The sequence below is a fragment of the Polypterus senegalus genome, chromosome 15 (genome assembly GCF_016835505.1).
Source record: "Polypterus senegalus isolate Bchr_013 chromosome 15, ASM1683550v1, whole genome shotgun sequence".
Lineage (NCBI taxonomy): Eukaryota > Metazoa > Chordata > Cladistia > Polypteriformes > Polypteridae > Polypterus > Polypterus senegalus.
This window is the reverse complement of record NC_053168.1, coordinates 32,936,690-32,957,913: the sequence shown is the minus strand read 5'-3', so window position 1 is coordinate 32,957,913 and position 21,224 is coordinate 32,936,690. Positions and strand designations below refer to the sequence as shown.

The window sequence follows — 21,224 nt, the reverse complement described above, 5'->3', positions numbered from 1 at the left end:
ATCATTGAGTTTGTGATCACATGCCTTATCTGTGTAAGGGAAGGTAGTACACACTGACTGCATAAGAATTAGCCTCGTGGAGCAGTGCTGATCAAAACAAACCTTAAAGCACCTTCCATGGGCACTTATGAGACAATGTGACATAATAATAACAAAATATTTATTACTATTTACAAGATGTTTCTATCTCCTTGGTGGAACAAAAAGTGTAACCTATCTGCACAGCTTAGAAGCAAAATAGAGGTGCCAGCTGCATGAAGCATGACTTCAATAAAATGTTATGTGCCATGGCCAGTCATTTCCTTAAATATGGAACTGTTTGAATGCAATGATCTTTTTCAATATCTTATTGCTGGTTTTTGGAAATGAGTCGGTTTCTGCATCAGTGCAGGAAAAAAGACAACTGAAAGAGGCCACCATTGGTTTTCTGAACTGCTTCTATGCAAAGTCGCTCATTCTATACATGGCAGTTTCCCTGTTGTTTTCCTATGGCCCTCGGGCGTAAGTACTAATGGCCTAAACTCTGTCAGCTGTGTATCAGTGTATGACTGCGTGTGTGTGTATGTATGTGTGCGTGTGTGTATATGTTTTATATATATATATATATATATATATATATATATATATATATATATAAAATTGTTAAATCAGTTTCTGCAAAATGTTAATTCTGTTTTATTTATATTTACATTTTGTCAGGTAAATGTGGACCCAGAAGATTTGATTCCAAAACTGCCAAAACCAAAGGATCTCCAGCCCTTTCCCACTACACTGTCATTGGTAGGATGACATATTTTTTAAATACTACAGTAGATTGATTTAGAATGTAAATATTTACATCTGGAATTGTGTACATTTATAAACATATACGGTATATCTTATAGAGTAAGTACTGTGCATTGGGGTGGCGCATTGGTGTCGTGGTAGTGCTGTTGCCTTGCAACAAGCAGACCAGGATTTATGTTCTGGGTGCTCTCTGTATGGAGTTTGTATGTTCTCTCTTTGCCCTTGCGAGTTTCCTTCAGGTGTTCCAGTTTCCTCCCACAGTCCAAACATATGCAAGTTAGGTAATTAGTTTCATTCTATTTGTTTCTCTACTTTTAACAACATAAAGTTAACAAGTCTTGAGCTTGTGCTTGGTCTTTGTAAACCTTTGTTAATGTTTCATGTTTGTTTAAGAAAGACGGTTAACTTGAGCATTAATAGAAGGAGACAACATACTGACAGAAGAGGAATAATATACTTGTGTCATTTGAAAAACAAGTTCAGTTATTTATTATGAGTCATTGAGGAAGTTTCATGCTTTGAAAGTTATTTGATTATTTTTTTCTTCTCTCCAATTTATTGTAAAACAGGTCTACCGTGGGCACACAAGCTTAGTACGATGCATTAGCATGTCTCCCAGCGGGCAGTGGCTTGCTTCTGGTAAGTGCAATGTTTTCTCCTTAGTAATTTGGGCAGGAATTTTCTATTACTTTATTTTTAACTACAGTTCACTAGATCATTTCTTATGATTTCTTCCATCCACTTAGAGGGTATTCTTTGATGGCTCATTATTATCCTCACAATGACTGCTGTGATGTACTGGTGTTAGATTAACAGCAAAAATAAAAAATAAAAATTTATGTTTTATGGAAATATTGTCTCAAGCTATATGTTTAGATCAATTAAAATGTTGCTTACAGCATCCCATCCCATTTTGAATTAACAAAAGGGTTAGAAAATGGATGGATGGAAAAAAACATTACTTGTGCATAGAATGGAGATTTTGCAGGAGGTGAAATTAGGGTGCAGGCATTATTGCTTGGGCTTCTGGAGGAGAAGTATGGGTTTGAAAGAAAATCCAGAAACGATCAAGGCTTATCCTGTTAAGAGTAGAAACAAGTCCCTAAACACCACTTGAAGGTATAAACCGGTATCTGACAATGACTCATCTTCCCACATGATATGGGCTAGAACTAAGGTTATTTGTTTTAATTTGGTGTAAAACAATTATGCTAGAATTGACAATCTCATGAAAAGAGTGTATTGAAGAGTTTTCTGAGGAAACTATACAGATATAAACTTCCAGCTGATGAATGTGTAAAGAATGGATGGAAGGTGAAGTATGACTACCTGTCAGTGGTGGCTGGAGTCAGGGGTTTTCCTGAGCAGTTACTATGAAGGGCAAGGAAGACCCTGGGCATTAAGATAGGTAGCAAGATTGGAGTAGAAGCACAAAGAGTATCACAATGGTTGTGGTCTAAGAGGAGGAGACCAGTGGACTAGCCATTTGGTTGATGAAACCCAGCCCATGCCAAGTGGGCACACCCTTCAGAAGATGTTGTGATAGCACCAAAACATCTAATGAGGAAGGGAATTGCCTGACAATGAATAATATAACATCTATATAACCCAGTTGTATGTTGATTAGATAGATAGATAGATAGATAGATAGACAGATACTTTAGATAGATAGATTCTTTATTAATCCCAAGGGGAAATTCACATACTCCAGCAGCAGCATACTGATAAAAAACAATATTAAATTAAGAATGATAAAAATGCAGGTAAAACGACAATATCTTTATATAATGTTAACGTTATTAAAAAGAACTGAGGTTATTTTTATTTGAGCATTTGGAGTGGAGAAACATTTGGAATAGCAGACTGGCTTAATATTTTAAATGAATCATGTAAGAAAGCCTTAATAAGCTATTGCAGTGTCAATAAAAATTATATTTTTACATAGCTTACAAAATATTATATTTTTCTTATAATTTAAAGCACAGTGTATTATGGTGCAGCTGTTAAAAGTATGTTGTTACTTGTATTTATACACAACATCAGTCTGAAATTGTTATATAGGTAAACTTCAAAAAATACAAGTACTGGTAGAGTATCCCAAATCCAAAATGCCTGGGACCAGGAGTATTTCAAATTTTGGAATATTTGCATGTATATACTGGGGGCAGCCAAACCAGCTAAATGACAACTTGCATATATAATATATTTTATATCGCTATGCCATTATTATAATGTGTTTTGATGTGACAAACATGTTAATCCTTGAAGCTGAAATGTGAGCACACAGCTTTCCACCAAGCTTTTAGTTTTATAAATCTGACCCTGTGTGGGGAATTATCTACTTGTGGCATCCTATGTTTTAATTTTAACAGGGGCAACACAGGTGTTATTGTTTCACTCCCACATGCAGCGTATTGCAACTGCCATGCAGCGGGATATACATGACTTTTATATGTCTCAGATGAGTTAATGAACAGAATAATTAACCACATATCTCACTAAAAGCAAGATTTGCTGTTCATTCCAATACTTTCTTTCCAGCAGCAATCCATTGGCTAGTTTTTAGTTTTTACTGTCTCTCTTCCCTGGATCTCCATTCTGAGCTTCTCTATTCCTCATTGTTTATTTATGTAGACTTGAGGATTGTGGCAAATAAATGTAGTTTTACAAATTGCCTTATTGTTTTTGTACACATCGTTTATTATGTAAAATATGTCATAGAGTCCTTTACAGCTGTAGCTTTTTTTTTGTGACAGTGTTATTAAAAATATGTTGAAAGCTAGAAGAGATGCTACATAGAAGCAAACTTTTATTCTTTCAATAACTAATTACAAATTCTAGTAATTAAATACTTGTGAAAAATATTTAAAGTTAAAGACCATTTTCTTGTCACCAAATGAAAGCTGAAGAGTTTTACAGATTTGCTGTCTAGCACACATTTACACCAACATAGCAAATCTGGGACCTGAACAGTATTACAACAGAATGAAAGTGGCATGTTATGCTTACATTCAGTGAGCATGGCCTATTTGTACTAAAGCTAGCTACTAAGTCTTACTGCTTTTTTCCACAGTCAAACAGCAGACAGTTGTACAAACATGAAATAATCGCACAATTCCAGACTGTTAAGTATCACTTTTATCTGCACCACCATGCAAAGAGGACAAAAGTCTGAACCACTTTACAAATCAGCTGCAGCTGTTTCTGCCCTTAATAGGATTCTCTAGTTTTTCATAAAACAGTAATTTTATAGGTTTTTGCTTAACTGCTTTTGAACATGTAGCCAGCCATGTTAGAGACCTTTCTTTTATATCTCTTGAAAGCATTCACCACTGCAGTCATACTAGTATAAAAGGTAATGGTGTTTGTTTTTTTGGGTTTTTTTTTGTGTAAAAAAGATGAGCAAACAACCTAGAAGGCAGGCAGCATTTACACCATAGCTATTAAATACATGGATACAAGTGTGGAGGTTAAAATCATTCAACATACATTTTTCATCAAAAAGTGGTACTTGTTTGATGAATACATATAAAGCACATATATTTCCAAATGGTCAACCAAACTTTATATAACATTCTTAATGGTACCTGCAATTATAAAACATTTACATAGCAAACAAAATTAAACTGATTAGTACATCAAAATAAATATAAATAAAATAAATATTGCAATTATAAAGATAAACATTAGGAAAAAAATAAAATAACTAAACAGCAAGAAATGTATACATATAATGTATTTTGACATCTTCTGTAAGGTGAGGTGACGCACATTTGCATTAACTAAAAATTGGAAAACTCTGCAATGCATAAATAGAACTTACTCATAAGTTCACCCCAGACCACCATTCTGAATAAGGGAATCAATTAAAAAGGACTCTGATGTTGAAATTAATCCAAATGTCTTAAAAAACAAACAAACAGGCAGAATCAGCAACATGTCATAGGCCACTTTATAATGCTCTTCGATACTGTAAGTGCTGCTGCTCAGGACAAGAGCTTGAAAAAGAGAAAGGCATTCTAATAACCGCCAGAAATCATGCTGCCCATTCAAAACTCTACCTCCCAATGTTTACACCCCAGCCAGCTACATAAGCATAATACTTGGAATACCTAATGGAGCTTTCTCCATTGTCTTTCTCCATGTCATGCTAGCAGGCATTCAAAGTCCACCATACTAAATGATTTTTTTTTTTTTTTGGTTACATATCTTACTTTTCTAGGGTCAATAATTTTGACCACGATCCATTTTGGAACACGTGATATATAATATATTTTGACATGTTGTTTTTTACTGATTGTGTTAAAGACTGTTGTAGATTCAGTTCAGGTTATAACATAAAAATGTTCTTTGAGAAGCAAATATGTATTGGAAGAACTAAAGTTTTTTTTAGTAACTAGAAACGTTTGAATGACAATGAAATTTATAAGGCTAGTCACAGAATCTATCTTTGACTTATTCTGTCACCAAGGTAAATTGAAACATACAGGTAATAATTAGATGAATATGGTTCGGTAAGAAGTTGCATTTTAACTCCTTCAGTCTTAATTTTTAATATCTTTGCAACTCTGGTATCTGTTCTGCAGCAATATTAGTACATTTTACAGAAGAAATTACTGTGAAAGCTCAATATGAAAAACCACTACACTCATGGCAAAAATTAATCTTTGCAATAAAATATATAGAAGCAGTAATAAAACATACTTTCCCACAGTAAAAGTAGCTGTCATCAGCCTTTAAAGAATTTTTAAGAAAAAAATCTCCTAATTAGCGATTGTCTTTTCCCAGTGTTTTTTAACTTCTCTAACAGAGTTTAAACTATATTTGAACTATGTTGTCAGTTTTTATTTTGTGCCATTATATGTGGCTTTCATTATAATTCTTATTTTATGAAATTACTATCACAAACACATTTAGGTCATTATCCATGGAGTGAATAGTAACTGATAGAATAGTGCTTTGTGACTAGTTAGAAATTACAGTTTAATTTTGAATAAAAATTCCAGCAACTGTCTGAATCAAGCTTAAAATGAAAAGATTTTTTCTTATGCCATGGAGCCATATTTTTACACTGCAAACTAAAGAGTTTATTTTACATTCTGCTATTAAAAGTTTAAAGTTTGAAAACAGCAACAAAGTATGTGCTTTATTTTTAATACCAGCTTTATAATACCAGTGTTCACATTAAAAATAAAGGATACCCAAAATGCTAAAAGAAAATGTATAGTGCGAAAATTGAATATAAAAATTAAATTAAATGATTGAACTGATTGAAGTAATTTAAAACCAAAGCAGAGAACATTTGTGAAATACAGCAGTTAACACTGAAGTTATTCAGGTTACATAAACAAAATAGCCTTTGATGAAATTCCTCAACTTTAGTCATGGCACAATCATAAAATTTCCTGGTCATTAGCCTGGATTCCCAAATATTTGTTGCATTCACTCAAGCAGTCCTCCAGTTATCTTAGTGAACTGGGCTATTATCCTTTTCAGTCTGATGTACCATTTTAACTTTTACAATATCTTAGTAAAGTTTCAGAGCACTGTTTGATAAAATGTCATTTTAGAACCAGAGTGAATTAATTAAATGTGACTTTTCATCCATTGCATTTGATTATTTTTGTTAACATATGAAAAAATCCCTGGAATTCACAACTTCACAATTTCCACTGAGTGTATAATGACCTTTATTTCTAAAAACCACATTACATCTCTCAAGCCAACAGCCTGTCTCATCTGAACCTTTGTAGAATAACCTCACAGAAAAATAAATTTGTCCATTTATTGTAGACCCTGGTATTGCCACCTTTTCATTTAAATCAGGTGAGAAATTAAATATCATAAAGATAGGACATTGCCTTCTGTCTTACAGCTTTATCATTAGCCCTTTTACACATTTAGTCTGTTCCTGGAATTTAACTTTAACTGCCGAGTTGAGAGTCTGTCAACAGCCAAAGACTGCTGTCACTCTAAACAAAGTTTGTAGTAAAATTCAGTCATAGCCTTTGTCCACACAGTGAGATGTGGCAATCAGGGTGCATGGCTACAATTAGCAGTTCTGTAGTGTGACATCCCTATAACGTCAGTAACACTGCACTATAAGACGTTACAACAAACTGAAACAGTTCTGATTTTGTCTTAAGAAATAACGGTGGGTGCCTATAAGTGAGAGTTGTCCACTAGTGAGCACTGAGCTGGAAGTATAATACAGATATTGCAACCATATGTTTAGAACTGGGAGTTTTGAACCGTGCAAGCAAAAAAGAGATGTTTCTGTCTGATATCTCAAGTTTGTTGCACCATAACAGATTGTTAAAAGGAAAAAGATGGGTCAAAACTGCAGCTGAACTCACCAGATCACAAAAACATTTGTACAGCCACCAGCACTCTCAGGCAACCAGTTAATTATTTGTCAAACTGCAGCAAGTTTGTGATACTTTGAAAATTTGAAACAATAGTGAGAAGTCATGTAATCTGTTAAAAAAGGGAAAAAAAATGCGTTGGTAGCAAGCAAACTGAGAAAACATGCAGACATGGACAAATTTATTGGTACCCTTAGAAGTCATTGGAAAAAGGGCTGTATGCCTCTGAAAAATGACTAAATGAAAATCAGTTGTCCCATGTAAAACTGCATGCCTTTGATATGTCATCAAGTAAAGCAAAGAAACTGTTTAAAGAGTTAAAGTATTGCATATTTTACAACAATATTCTTAAATGTTCCGGTCACATTTGTTAGTACCCCTTGAAAAGTTCATAAATAATTGTATTAGAGTGATTTTTCCAAACGAGCTGTTTTTTTAATTAGTGTCACACATCTCCAGTCATGCAATCGATCTTTCTGCCTGCTTAAATGAAGAAAGGTTTTCACTCTGTTGTTTGGTATCATTGTGTGTCCCACACAAACATGAACCAGAGACATCAAAGGAGATATTTGTCTGAGGAGATCAGAAAGAATGTTGTATACATACATGTTAAAGACATGGGACTGATTGGACACAGCCACAAGAGTAAAAGTGATGCCAGAATGGGCAGAAGGATGATGGAAATGGTAGACAGTAAGTCAAGGACAACTTCAAAGAGATACAAGCTGCACTCCAAGGTTAAGGTCTATCAGTGTCTGATTGCACTATCCATTACTTTTTGAGTGACATTGGGTTCAATGGAAGAAGATCCAGGAAGACTTCACTATTGAAAGAAAAGGATAAAAAAATCCAAAATGGAATTGTATATAATGCTTATTGACAAGCCACAATGCTTCCAAGAGGCTGTCCTTTGGACAGATGAGACAAAACTGTAACTTTTTGGCAAGTCACATCAGCTGTATGTTCACAGATGAAAAAAATGAAGATTTCAAAGAAAACACCATGCCTGCTGTGAAACATGGAGAAGGCTCGGTTATGTTTTGGGTCTGCTTTGCTGTAACTGGTACTGGGTGCTTTGAATCTGTGCAGCTAGCAGTGAAATCTCTAGACTATCAAAACATTCTGGAGTGAAACATACTACCCAGTGTCAGAAAACTGTCTCTCAGTTACAGGGCATGGATCCCTCACAACGGGATAACGACCCAAAACACACATCTAAAAGCACCCAAGAATGGTTAAGGATAAACATTGCACTGTGCCGTAGTGGCGTTCTATGAGTCCTGATTTAAATCCTATTGATCATCTATGGTAAGAAGATACATGCAGTCTAGTAAAGACTCCCTTCAAACCTGAAATAGCTGAAGCAATTAGAGTGGAGTCTAATTGGGAGCTACAACAATTGCTTGTGTGCAGTGATTGCCTTTAAAGGTTGTGCAACAAAATATTATGTTAATGGTCCCATCATTGTTCTCTGTGCCATTTTAATTTGTATTATTTTAAATATTCTGTTAAATCAAAACTCTAAAGCAGTGTGATTTTGTTAAACAGGAAATAGACAATGATGGGTGCCAATTACTTTTGTCAGTTTCAAGTTATTTCAGAGACAATTTTGGGTTCTTCTTTTTTTGTGTAGGGGTACCAACAAATTTGTCCACATCTGTAAATTGAAATATGAACCATGTACCTGCAACAGCTGTGACCTTCCGGTACGATCTTGTATAGAATGACTGCAGTAGCCTGCTAAAATAGAGGAAAAGGGGTCTTTCACTTTATGCATGAACATGGAGACTGTATAAGTTTTATCCACTCATTTAAAAGGAGATTTCCTGAGAGAGGTAGCCAGAAAGCTAAACAAGCATTTACTTACATTTACTTGGGAATGGGCAGAATGTCACAATCAAAAAAAAAAATCTGCATTTACATTTTTTCCACATTGATTGACATTACTTTAGTATAATCTGTAAGGGCAGGAAGACTAAATTCTATAGACTTAAAGGAAAAAAAAACATCTTGAAGACATTTATGGATCGTATTTGAGTCTAAATGAGTTGGCATCCTCTAGGATTAAGAAAAAAAAGTTGAAATGAAATCTTTACAACCGTTGGTTAAAGAGCATACATTTTTGGTTTTGTATTTTTTGTTTGTTAGTTTTGTTTGTCTCCCTTAAATTTTAAAAGATGTAATCATTTCCAACTCTGCCACATTAAATTTATAGTTAAGTGTTGCTACAGTTGCATTCCCGGCAACCACAAAAGCCTTTTCACTTGAGTATTTCAGTTTCATGTACTTTTCACTAGTTAAGGCTCAAACATCATCAAATTGGGTCGTAATGGTGACTCCTGTCACTTTCCAGCTCTTTACCACAGCTTTGCTCACTAGATGGTATTTTTCGTTCTTTATTTTTTTAAATAAAAAACCACTGACAGGACATGGCTTTCAGGGCAGTTCCCATTCTGTATCTCTCATTACAGTACAAAGTAGTTAAAAAGTGATTATGGTTTTTTAGTTATGAAACCCCACCCTCCTCATAGTGGTTGCCAAAAAACTTTTTTTTGTTGTTGTTTTTGTTTTAATAGGTCGTGCAGGTATTAAGAAAAGTAATTTGCATTTTGGAGTCTCAAAATAATACCTTGATTTCAGTTGGAGGTAGTTTTTTGTACCAAAGTTTACAACACTCACAGGAGCTAAAATTTCAGCATGCTTTAATGAATGAAATACACCTTGTATTTTACTATGAAACGCATAAGAGTCTGCCAAAACATGGAAAACATTGAAGCTTTTAATCTAAGTGAGAGTATGCCATTGTGTGGCTTATAATAAAATAATGCAACACAAACATGGTTGCTTTTTTTTTTTGCCACACTTTTATCCAGTTGTCAAGTTCTGTTAAGCCACACTGTCTTCTGTCTCTCCACAACAGCAGTGTACTTCTTTTTCCTATCAGAACAGGGAGATACTCTGGAATAGTTTATTTTTACAGAGTTAAATCTTGCCATGTTAATAAATAATATGTTTGCTTTTTGTTTTCCATCTAAAATAAAAACACTTCATCAAAAGCAACATCATCAAAAGCAGTGTTAAATGTTAACTTGTATGTTTGACATTTCAGAGGTGTATTTTTCTTATTCAATATAATATTTTTAGCTTCAAATAAATTACAGTTTTTGCACATGAACTTTTCCTGATTAAACTTTATTATATTAATTGCAACATGTTGTAAAATGTGAAGTTACAGAAAATTACTTTTTTACCTTACTTCAGTGGTAAAGATTTGTACACAAACACATACTTATTTTACATTTCATAATTAATGTCAGCAGTGATACATTTATACATAAACACGAACAGTTGATTCTTAATACTTGAATTGCAAATTTCAAATAAATTTTGTACCCTCAAACCTAAAGCCTGTGGCTCTATTTAAGTAAGTCACTCAAATTTACAACAACTAGCTTCTTTACATGTTAACGTTAACTTTATCTACTGGGTTAATAGAATATACAGTACTTCTTTTTCTTAAATAAGCCAGTTTACATTTTGTCATTCTTTGTTTATTTTTTATTACTTCTAATGAGTAAATTCAGCGAATTAACATTATTAATATTATTTTTCAACCATTTACTGTGAAAAGCTGGAAGTGATCAGGATTTAAACCATGTCACATAATTGGCAACACTAGAAAATGCACAATGAGTAACAAGTTGCTTTCTGCTCTGTTCTACAGTAGTGCACTTAGAGTTTTTCAAATGGGTTCTTTTTAAAATGTTTGGTATGTGTTTTTACCACAAAGCCGCTATTAAGTACATTTTAATAATAGTTTCCTTAATATTGTTAAATTCATCAAATATAAAAAAAGATATTTTCTAATTCAAAATACTTGTGACTCGATCAACTGAACAATTCAGATTATATATAAAATAGTGTGTTGTGGAATATTTAACTGTAACATTATGAATCGAGAAACACTCTTTGTTTTGGGAACATTTTACATATTTATTAATTTAAATAAAAGCATTTAATGCAATAAAACAATATTTTAGTCAAACACAATCAGACCAGTGACTGTTATTTGGTTAACTTGATGTTTGATCTCCAGCCTGATGTCTTGATAAAGAGATCTTTTATTCTGGGGTATTATTTCTGTTGTACTCTTAGTCTAGTGATCAGTATGTCTTTTGTGCACACATGTTCTGTGTAAACCATGTAAACTTAACATTGGTTTTTGTTTTGGTATCTCTTTCCATTTTCAGGCTGTGATGATTGCACTGTCAAGCTGTGGGAAGTCAGCACAGCTCGCTGCTTGAAAACCATCAAAGTAGAGGGAGCTGTAAAAAGTATTGCATGGAATCCCAACCCAGCATTTAGCCTGCTTGCATTTTCTGTGTAAGTTACATCCAGAATGTTATTCAGTTACAAATTCAAGGTTAATGGTAATTTGTTTGAAGTAGCTTATACTATTGTTGTTCATTACACATTTCTGCTGTAGCCAAAGATTAAACACAGAATATAAGCATTGTAGCTACAAAAAAAAGTATTTTCTAAAAAGCAAATCACTAAACGTGCAAAATTGATGTACAAATTTTTTGTTGTGCCTGTGTTGCAGTGCATTATTTTTCTTTTAATAAGTGTGGTAAATGTATGTTTGTAATAGTTTATTAGTTATTTGTTTGCATTTTGATGTTTAAGGTAAGAGACAACAAATTCAAGATTTGAAATGTTTGTTTTTGCTGAATATAGGGAACAGAATGTTATTTTATTGAACCCTTTCCTGGGAGACAAAATGGTTTCCAGTGCCACTGATCTCTTGATCTCTTCATATGTGGAGCCAGAGGAAGAGAAATCCCAAAGCGTTAAGTGGGTCTCCTCAGAGGGTGAAGAATTTAATCAAGGTTTCCGAATCACTATTAGACATCCAAAGGTATTATTTGTTTTATCTTTTTTTACAAAAGTGAATTGATGCTTTGTCTAATGAGTGGAAATGAACTGAATGTATATATACAGAGCAAAATTAGCATGGCAGAAATGGGTGTGTGTTTTATTACTTTCTGAATCTGTGAATGCTGACTTGCATGTAAGAGCAATAATTTTCATTTAAATGAACACTTGTTACACCAAAGAGGAGGTATACAGAGAAAAAATAACATTATTATTATTTTAATGTTAATCTGAACAAAAAATGCAAACTTTTTCTTACATGTTAAATAAAATCCTTATAGCCACACTTCAGCTTAAATTATACTTTAATTTAGGTCAGACTTCTTAAATATTAAATGCCATCTTACTAGCCAGTATAATCTTTTCAATTTTGGCCCCTGATCCCAAAAGCCAGTATAACTTTATGCCAAAAAAATATTAACATTGTTCAGTGAAAGATGAAACAGAAGAAAATATCCTGCCATTTTCAGCTATTACAATACTTTATTCAGAAGTAATATTTGCCATAACTTACTAGTTTCAGCATTCTTACATTACATCAGCTATTTCACAGTCTAGAACAATGGTTCCCAGCTCTAGTCCTAAAAAGACCTCCTGTGGCTTACAGGTTTTTGTTCAACCAGTTTCACAACCATTCAATCATTTTCCCTCTAATTAGTCTCATTGTTAAATTAGCTTGTCTTTTTGTCTTTCTTATATTCAGCATTCAGAAAAGAGCTGTAGTTTAAGATTCCCATTCATAAAAAATGTTGAAATATTTGTATTTGTATCTTACATTTTAAGTTCTTTCTTCTGTAAGTTTCCATTATAGTGATGAGCATTACAGTTTACTCTGCTGTTATGATTCTTTTGAGCTACATGATATAAGACAATTGATTCTTTTGATTCATCTGGATCACAAAAATGTAATCAAATAATTCATATACTTACCATTACAAATGTTAAAACGTGTAATAAACAGAGGTGACACTAACAAAACAAATAGAAAAATGCATAATTAAAATAAGAAAATGAGCTGCCTTTGTGTTTCTCCTTTGTTTTTTTTTTTAACCTGTTGACTGCTAACAACACACTGCTTGTGAGATTTGCTATGTAGTTTGCAAACTACCTGATAGCTATGGTTTTAATTCAGTTTGAGCATTAAATGAATGAGACTTGTATGACTCATTCACAGGAAGTGATACAGTTTCCAGTGCAAAAGGAATCATTGTACGGTATCTTAACAGGTACAGTCAATGAGCTGCAGTTTCATAGAGGAGTATGTGGAACGTGATCTTAAACCCAGTTTAGTTTAAAAATAGTTAAATAGTTTTGAAGGAAACTTAAGGTTTAGGTTCCATTGTTGATAAATCAATGAAATCCACTTTAAATTCTGAATGCAAAATGGAGAAATTGCTAGAATGTAATGTTACTTAAATGCATGTCTTTGCTGGTCACTGGCTTCCACATTTTTAGAAGCAGAATGTTGAAGAGGAGCGTCAAAATATGAATTTACCTGATAGGACAACTCCTACAAATTGTGTTGCCAGTTGCATGAAGCATTTCTACAGTGCCCAGCAGTCTGAAATGAAATTTTTTTGCCATCTAGCATGCCTCTTCTCGTAGCAAAATATTGGAGGTAGAATATTGATTTGTCTAATTTAGCTCCACATGTTGAGAATTAAAAGCATAGGTTTATCTTCTTTACAAACCTTTTACGTTTGTTATTTATTTCATCATTGAATGAGTGGTATCCTTTACAAAATTGTCTTTATTATTTTCATTTTGTTTTTCCTGGTGAGAAGAGCCTCAGCGGCAATTCACCAAGATGGCTGTCAACAAAAATGATGTTCACAGCAAAATCTGAAATTTATTTGTTTGTTTTATAATTTGGTAATAAATACAAAACTTACACTATTATGAGTTAACTTTCTTTTGCTGGATTAGTCTTCTATCTTATTATTTAACCGATTTAAAATTAACCAAACACAAATATTCTTAAAAAAAACAAAACAAAAATAGTGAAAGAGCAGAATATAAAAATATAGGTTAAAGGTTAAATTTAGCACAATAATAGTACATGCTAATTCCCAACACAGTAATGTGTAGCCCACTGGGGTGTGTACAGCCACCCGACACAGACAGGCAGAAACACAAGTGCAGCACACAACACACTTTATTTCTTTGGGAAAGTGCTTTTCCTCGCTCCTGACAGCAGCATAATACAAATAAGCAAAAACACCAAAGCACAGTCATTTTCTTCTCTCTTTCCCCACCTTGACTCCTCTCCCTGGCAAGCTTTGTCCACCTCCTCCTGACTCTGGCTCCCCGAATGGAGTGAGGTGGCTTCTTTTATTCATCTCCTGGGAGGGCTCCAGTTGGCTCATCAGTGTTACCTGGCATCACTCACAGGTGTAGTAGGAGTCCATTGTAGGGCTCTGCAACTCCCCCTGGCAGCTCCCACAAAAACCAACAGGGCTGTACCAATCTACAACTCCCATCGTGCCCTGCAGAAATCCCTCTAGTGTCCCTGGGTAGGTAGTGCCTCGCAAATGCTCTCTTCCCCGGTCCTTCAATCCAGCCGGTGTCCCTGCCGAGTAATGGCTGTGGCCACCTGTTACACATGATGTACTCAAAACATCAGTTCTCTCTTTTAAATTTTGGTATAAGTTGGCCCATATCTCCAAAGTAGATATGCTTTTAGACAGTTGTCCATATTCATGAGTGAAGACTTTTCATTTCTTGACATGACACACTTTTTGAGCAAAGCTAAGCATAAAATGTAATGCTGACAAACGTGTAGACAGTTGCAAAGCTAGATTTGATTACTATATCCTTAGTAATTTTTATTATGCCAAGTCAAGTAAAGTTTTGTGCAAATACTGTTTTGTAACACGTACAAATGAAATACTTTTTTGGTTTGTTTTTCCCCAAACAGCCTGTTAAGCAAGTCACCTGGCATGGCAAGGGTGATTATTTTGCCTCTGTTCTCTTGGACAATGGAAATATGCAAGTCTTAATTCACCAGCTAAGTAAAAGACGAAGCCAGTGCCCTTTCAATAAGGCAAAGGGGTTGGTTCAGTGTGTCTCTTTTCATCCTGTCCGACCCTTCTTTTTTGTGGCTACTCAACGTTATGTGCGAGTCTACAATCTCATTAAGCAAGAACTAACCAAAAAGCTGGTAGCAAGCTGCAAGTGGATTTCCAGTATGGATATCCATCCGGGAGGTACGTCCAGTTTAACTAATGCAAAACTTAACATTAAACTGCATGTTTCATTGTGTTCCAGTGCAAATTATTTCTCATTATGTGCTTTAAACAGTGAAACTTGTTTCGTAGGTGACAACATTATTTGTGGAAGTTATGACAGTAAGCTGACCTGGTTTGATCTTGATTTGTCTACAAAGCCTTATAAAGTTTTGCGGTAAGTTAATTAAAAAAAAAAAATGTCTGAAAATAATAGATACACAGTAAGTGATCCCCTTTACTTGAATTATTTGGATGATCAGTTTATTCTATAAATAAAAAGTTTATATATATATATATATATATATATATATATATATATATAGGTTAAAATACAGGTTTATATTTCACTTTCTCAATAATTTACGAAATCTGCTTTTAATTCAGAACACATTTCATGGTATTTTGTGACCAGAAAGGAATATGTTAATCAATTAAACTCAAAAAAGAAAAAAAATAATAATTTTGTGTCTCATATGTAGAGAGTCAAAAATCTGCCAGTAAGACTAAATTTAGAAACAGCAGAATCTTTTTAAAACTTATTAAAAAAGATGCAGAGTGTTGCTTTTCATTTTTACAATAGTGGAGGAGTGTACGTACAATGTTAAATACTAAGTGAAAAACAATTTCCTATGTTTTTAAAGGTGCTTGTTTTGCTTTTAGTGATTCTTTAAAACAGTTTTAATTGCATTCTACATAAATATAGATCCTCTTCTCTTTATTGTTAGTTATTGCTCATAAGTGTTTTTGACCTGTAGTTATAGCAAGCTCTTGGTGAAGTGTTACCTAACCCTGAATATTTCGCACATACTTGCATCAAATAATATCATTCTTAAATTTGAAATTATTGTTTTGTGTATACAATATTATGTAGGATATTGAATGAACAACATTAAATTACTTTGCGTGTATGTTTGTTTTTAATTCTAAGAAATGTCTTTTATAACAATTGAAAAGACGCAAGTGTTGAAATGAGAATTTGGTGGCTAACTAATAACTAATGTTTAACTGTTTCAAGTATACCTCATCTCTTTTGTTCCAGTCTCTCACCTTTTGTTGTTTAAGGACAGGCTTTTTTCTTTTTCAACTGTGTAAATTACATTTCAGTGTTGATTATATAAAGCATCCTTCAAAGTATCAACTACTATATGAATTTAAAAACTTAAAAACTGATTTTTGTGATAAGTAATTGTTTTTAATATGCATGCAAAACTATTTTATAGGCACCACAAGAAAGCGCTCAGAGGTGTGGCATTCCATAAGCATTACCCACTTTTTGCCTCCTCTTCTGATGATGGAAGCATTATTGTCTGCCACGGCATGGTTTATAAGTAAGTTTTTCCTTGTTGTTTCTTAATTAAAAATCTTTGTTTTGCAAATGCTGGGAGTGTTTTTCCTCTAGAAATCTGCACTATATTACAGTACTTGTGCAGTCTGTATGCCTAAACACATTAATCCTCATTAAATCATTTTGGAGCACAGTTTTATTTAATTTCTATTGGCAATTGCAGGATGTTTGATTTAGACTTACTTAGAACGTTTAACACATTTTCACATTTCATGAAAAAATCCAAAACAATTTTGTTTGTGAACATTCATAACCTGTGTTGGAACTTGCAACTGAAAAATATTTGTTAAAGGCAAGTTGTCAATAACGTATAATATTTTATTATTTATTTTACATTAAACTTTCAAACTAAAATGACAGCCAATAATTCTGTACTTTAAACTACAAAACACAAATAATTTAAACTAAATTGAACCACTTGTGTGTATAGTATGTTAACATTATGCTTAAACATGCTACAGTTTTTGTTAATGATAATTTACCTCATTGATTTAAAAAAGACATAATGATGGCACAAAAATCAACCACTAACTGACGATTGAGAGGTATGTGCTGGCTGTTTTGAGGAATCACTTAAAGTACCTCTTTCCCCACAAATGGGCTATACTACCGGAGGTAGCGCATATAGGATGCACATTTAGGCACTTGAAATTACATTATGGTTTTACCACTAAATGGTCACCTACTGGTAGTCATTTACGTGTAGCAGAGCTTTTTGTGCGGCTGCATACAGTACTGGTTACATTTGGTAGACACATAGGCAAGAAAACACAGTGATTGAGCATGCTAAGTACATACTCTACTAGCCTCTGCCTCTGCATTAGTAACAAAGCTAATTTGCTTTGTTCGTAAGTAAAAGAATTAAGGGTTGCTAGATGACATAGCAAGGTTAGGCATATCAGTAAACAGTCATGCCCCTTAAGATAAAATGTAGAAAAGAACATTCACACATCTACTTAAATAAAATGCTACTTAGGATCATATTACAAATGGCTGCTATTCCCAAGCTGAATTAGGTGTGTGAGCTCAATAGTATACTTCTCATTACCTGTGCTGATAACCAGAATGATTTTTGTATTTCTTGCTAGTACAAATAGAGCATACCTTCACATACTTGCTAACCCCTACAACTCCACTCAGAAACTCAGTTTACATAACTTGCAACTGCATCCCTGTCCTTCCCAATGTTGAAGTAATCCTTTCAAATCCATTGTGTGCAATATTTCTGTATATGACATGTATATTTTCTAGTTTTACATTTTGAAATGTTCTAATTAACTGTTAGTTTGCTTTTTTCAATATAGGTGTGTTTTCTGTAAGTGTCAATAATAAAAGATTTAGCTTTGGTCTACCTCACGAAAGTCTGAAAGGGGGTAACTGAAAAAATATGTCACACAAGTTGTCAAGAAGCAGTAGGTGGTTGTGTGTGTTTGTGGAAAATTATTTGTTAGAGTGTTAAAAATATCTCAAATTTTAGCTCTTTTAAGGAAAATTATGTAAGTTAATTTTGAATCTCCCTATGTTCTGCCAAGTGAACTTCCTCTTTATAACAAGGCAGTGAACCAGATCAGTCTATATGCAAGGCACTGTAAACTAAATGAAGCTTTTTTTGATGTATGGGATGCAAACTACAAATTGAGCAAAGAATGTATGCACACAAAATTAAATATCCCTCTCAAGCTAAATTGACCAAAACTTATAAGCAGTATGTATGTTTTATGTGGATAATCTCAAGACAGTTGTTGAGTTAACAAATAGAACTTTGTATATGTTAATATTTAATGATAAATGTGACCTTCCAAGTGAAAAGTAAATGACACCATATTTATTTTCTTATTTTCAGTGACCTTCTTCAAAACCCTCTGATAGTGCCTGTAAAGGTTCTCAAGGGACATGAAATTACGAGGGATCTGGGAGTACTGGATGTACTTTTCCATCCCACCCAGCCCTGGGTGTTTTCATCGGGAGCAGATTCCACAATACGACTTTACACCTAAATTGGCTGCCTTTTGGATTAAAATTAATGTTTCTCTTTGGTATTGTAACTCAGTTAACACAAATTTTACCTGTATTATAAAACTCTTTGGTGTAACTTTGTCTAAGAAGTAAATGTTATCAATAAGTGCATTTTTACATAATGAAAAAGCTAGAAAAAAGTTTGGCAGTGTAATTTTGTAATTGTTTTGTGTATATGTTAATGTTAATGAATGACATTGCAAATGCTGTCTCTTTTACAAATGCAATATGCTTATGAATTCTAAATATCATAGGCTTATAAATCTTTTGCCAATAAACTGTCTTCAAAGAAATAAAAAAATCTAAACTGTTTCATTTTTTATTTTTCTTTGTAGCATATTTTAGATAAGTAGTTAATCACAAAGTCAGAAAGTATGAAAATAAAGTGTCATAAATAAGTTTGATCCCGAGAATGAAAAAATAACTTGTTCCCAGTGACAGAGTAGTTCTGAATCAATGAATATTAAACATAATACATTTTCAAAAATGTTTTTAGAATAAAGTTACTTTATTTCACCTCCTTCTTAAAATTTTATTAAACCTGGTTGATTTAATGTTTTTCCTTTAACATTTAAATAACATCTTCCAATAACTATGTTTATAAATCTTTGCAAGATGTGACAAAAGGTAATGTAATAAAAGGTTCATATTAACATACTCAAAATTTTCATTACTTAAGATCTTAAAGTAGACATGGGTCAAAAATACACCAATACCTTCATTAACAAATCCTGTAAGAGAACAAAGCTTCTGTATAATGAAGTTGGTATAAAATGCGCTACAGTGCTTTCACAAGTTCAGTACATGTCGGCTAGGGTGCTGTGGTAGTTGTTATGCAACCTCCCTATATTCAATAGTCATGTATCATGAATATCATGCATAGAATGGAAAGTTATTATTCATGAGTCCTTAAGTATTTCATTGTGTACTGTGGTTATTTTACTGTTTTTGTAAGGTGATAAATATAATTTGTCCTGTATGACACAAAAAGCAGTATCTTCAGAAACTTAAGTGTAGATTGCAAATAATTTGGAATACTCACAACGGTTTGTGCAAGTAGCTATTGTTTAAAATTATAGTGGTTTGCACCTATCCTGCCCCATTTTGACTATCATGATTGTTTCACCAAGGGTGTGGGGGTTGTGTCACCACTTGTGACAACAGTGCAAATCCATTGTGAGTCATAACAAGTTGAGAAACACTGAACTAGGGAACTTTTTTCAAGTCATTAACTTGTAGTCTTTTCCAATTTTTTTTTTCATAATCTTTGGTATGAAGTTTTCAGAATCTAGCATACAAAGTAGTATATTCTTTGACTTTTCTTTAGTATGAGCTGATGTAATTAATGTTAATTTTGTAAAATTAAGTGTCTTGTAACATTTTGTAAGTATGCCAGGCAAGCTTTCTGTTTGATTAATAACTCCAGTGTCTATAGTGTTTTATGTTTTCACTCATACAGTATAATCTGTACATATACTGTACATACACAGTCGGCTTGTTGTATTTTATGTCACATTTTGTTGTTGTTTTTGAAAAATGTCTTAACTGTGTGAATTCTACTTATTTTAGGATTGTTAGATATTTAACACTAGAATCCCTGAAGCCTACGAAAAAAGTCGTAATGCCGGTCCACCTTAAATTCCTTCACACCTCATCATCAGCATCTTTGTTTTGCAAATGTGTCGATCAGTACAGGCAGCAAAAATGTGTGCTTGTTTTGTTATATCTTTTGTGAAAGTGTTTATTTGATATTTGGACTTCAGTCTTCACACATTATACACTTCACGTCAATTGTTAATTATTACTATAACATGTAAAAAGTTTGTTTTAGTTATGTGTTCAACATTTCTTTCCTTGCTATTTGCTTTAGACCCACAAAGGATGCCAAGGAAGAATCATTTTTTGTCATGGTTTATGAATGCCTACTGGCAGTAAGTCACCTGGAGTGTTTGCTCTTGTTTTTACCTTGAAGTATTTATAAATATTACTTTGTGTGGTAATTTGTGCAAGTCATGCTGTTCATTATGTGGAGAAAAAGAATGTGAGATTTAAGGCAGATCGCCGTATAGGACGGTATATTCTACATTGTTTAAAGTTTTTTTTTTTTTCTTTTTTCTGAAAAGCATACTCATTTAACAATCATTTATTACATTTTAATGCATAACAACTGATTAAGATCTGGCTGGAATGAAAACTTATAGTCAGTGTGTCCTTCCAAGAACTGAGTTTGTAACCTTTGTTTTAATTTGTTTGTACTAAACAGTAGGATTGATTGTAAAGCAACATGTTAGTGTGATGAGTAACTCCCTGAGTGTGTGTGCAGAGATTCTTGGCAGATGAGTACGCCTTGTGACACAGACTGAACAGTATGTGGTACCATTTGCTATCCCTTTTCCTCTTAGGTCATGTAGAAGTAGTATTTATTTTGAGAAAATTATCTGCCTAAGTGCAATTACTATAACATGTTTCCTTTTTGTATTGTCTTTCAGCTTCTGATGTTTATTCTTTTTTGCAAAGACTAGGGTTGTTCAAGGTATTGCAAGGAGATTT

At 33.4% G+C, this 21,224-nt stretch overlaps 1 protein-coding gene across 1 annotated transcript in view; it reads left to right on the top strand.

The window, feature by feature from the left end:
- bop1 (BOP1 ribosomal biogenesis factor) overlaps positions 1-18,986 on the top strand; it is a 163,349-nt gene extending 144,363 nt beyond the window's left edge. The window contains exons 9-16 of the mRNA XM_039737398.1: positions 700-780; positions 1,356-1,425; positions 11,402-11,534; positions 11,889-12,069; positions 15,004-15,292; positions 15,404-15,488; positions 16,534-16,641; positions 18,502-18,986. Of these exons, the coding sequence (XP_039593332.1) occupies positions 700-780; positions 1,356-1,425; positions 11,402-11,534; positions 11,889-12,069; positions 15,004-15,292; positions 15,404-15,488; positions 16,534-16,641; positions 18,502-18,655 (1,101 nt within the window). The 3' untranslated portion in view covers positions 18,656-18,986. The remainder of the gene's footprint in view (positions 1-699; positions 781-1,355; positions 1,426-11,401; positions 11,535-11,888; positions 12,070-15,003; positions 15,293-15,403; positions 15,489-16,533; positions 16,642-18,501) is intronic.
- The last annotated feature ends 2,238 nt before the right edge of the window (positions 18,987-21,224 follow it).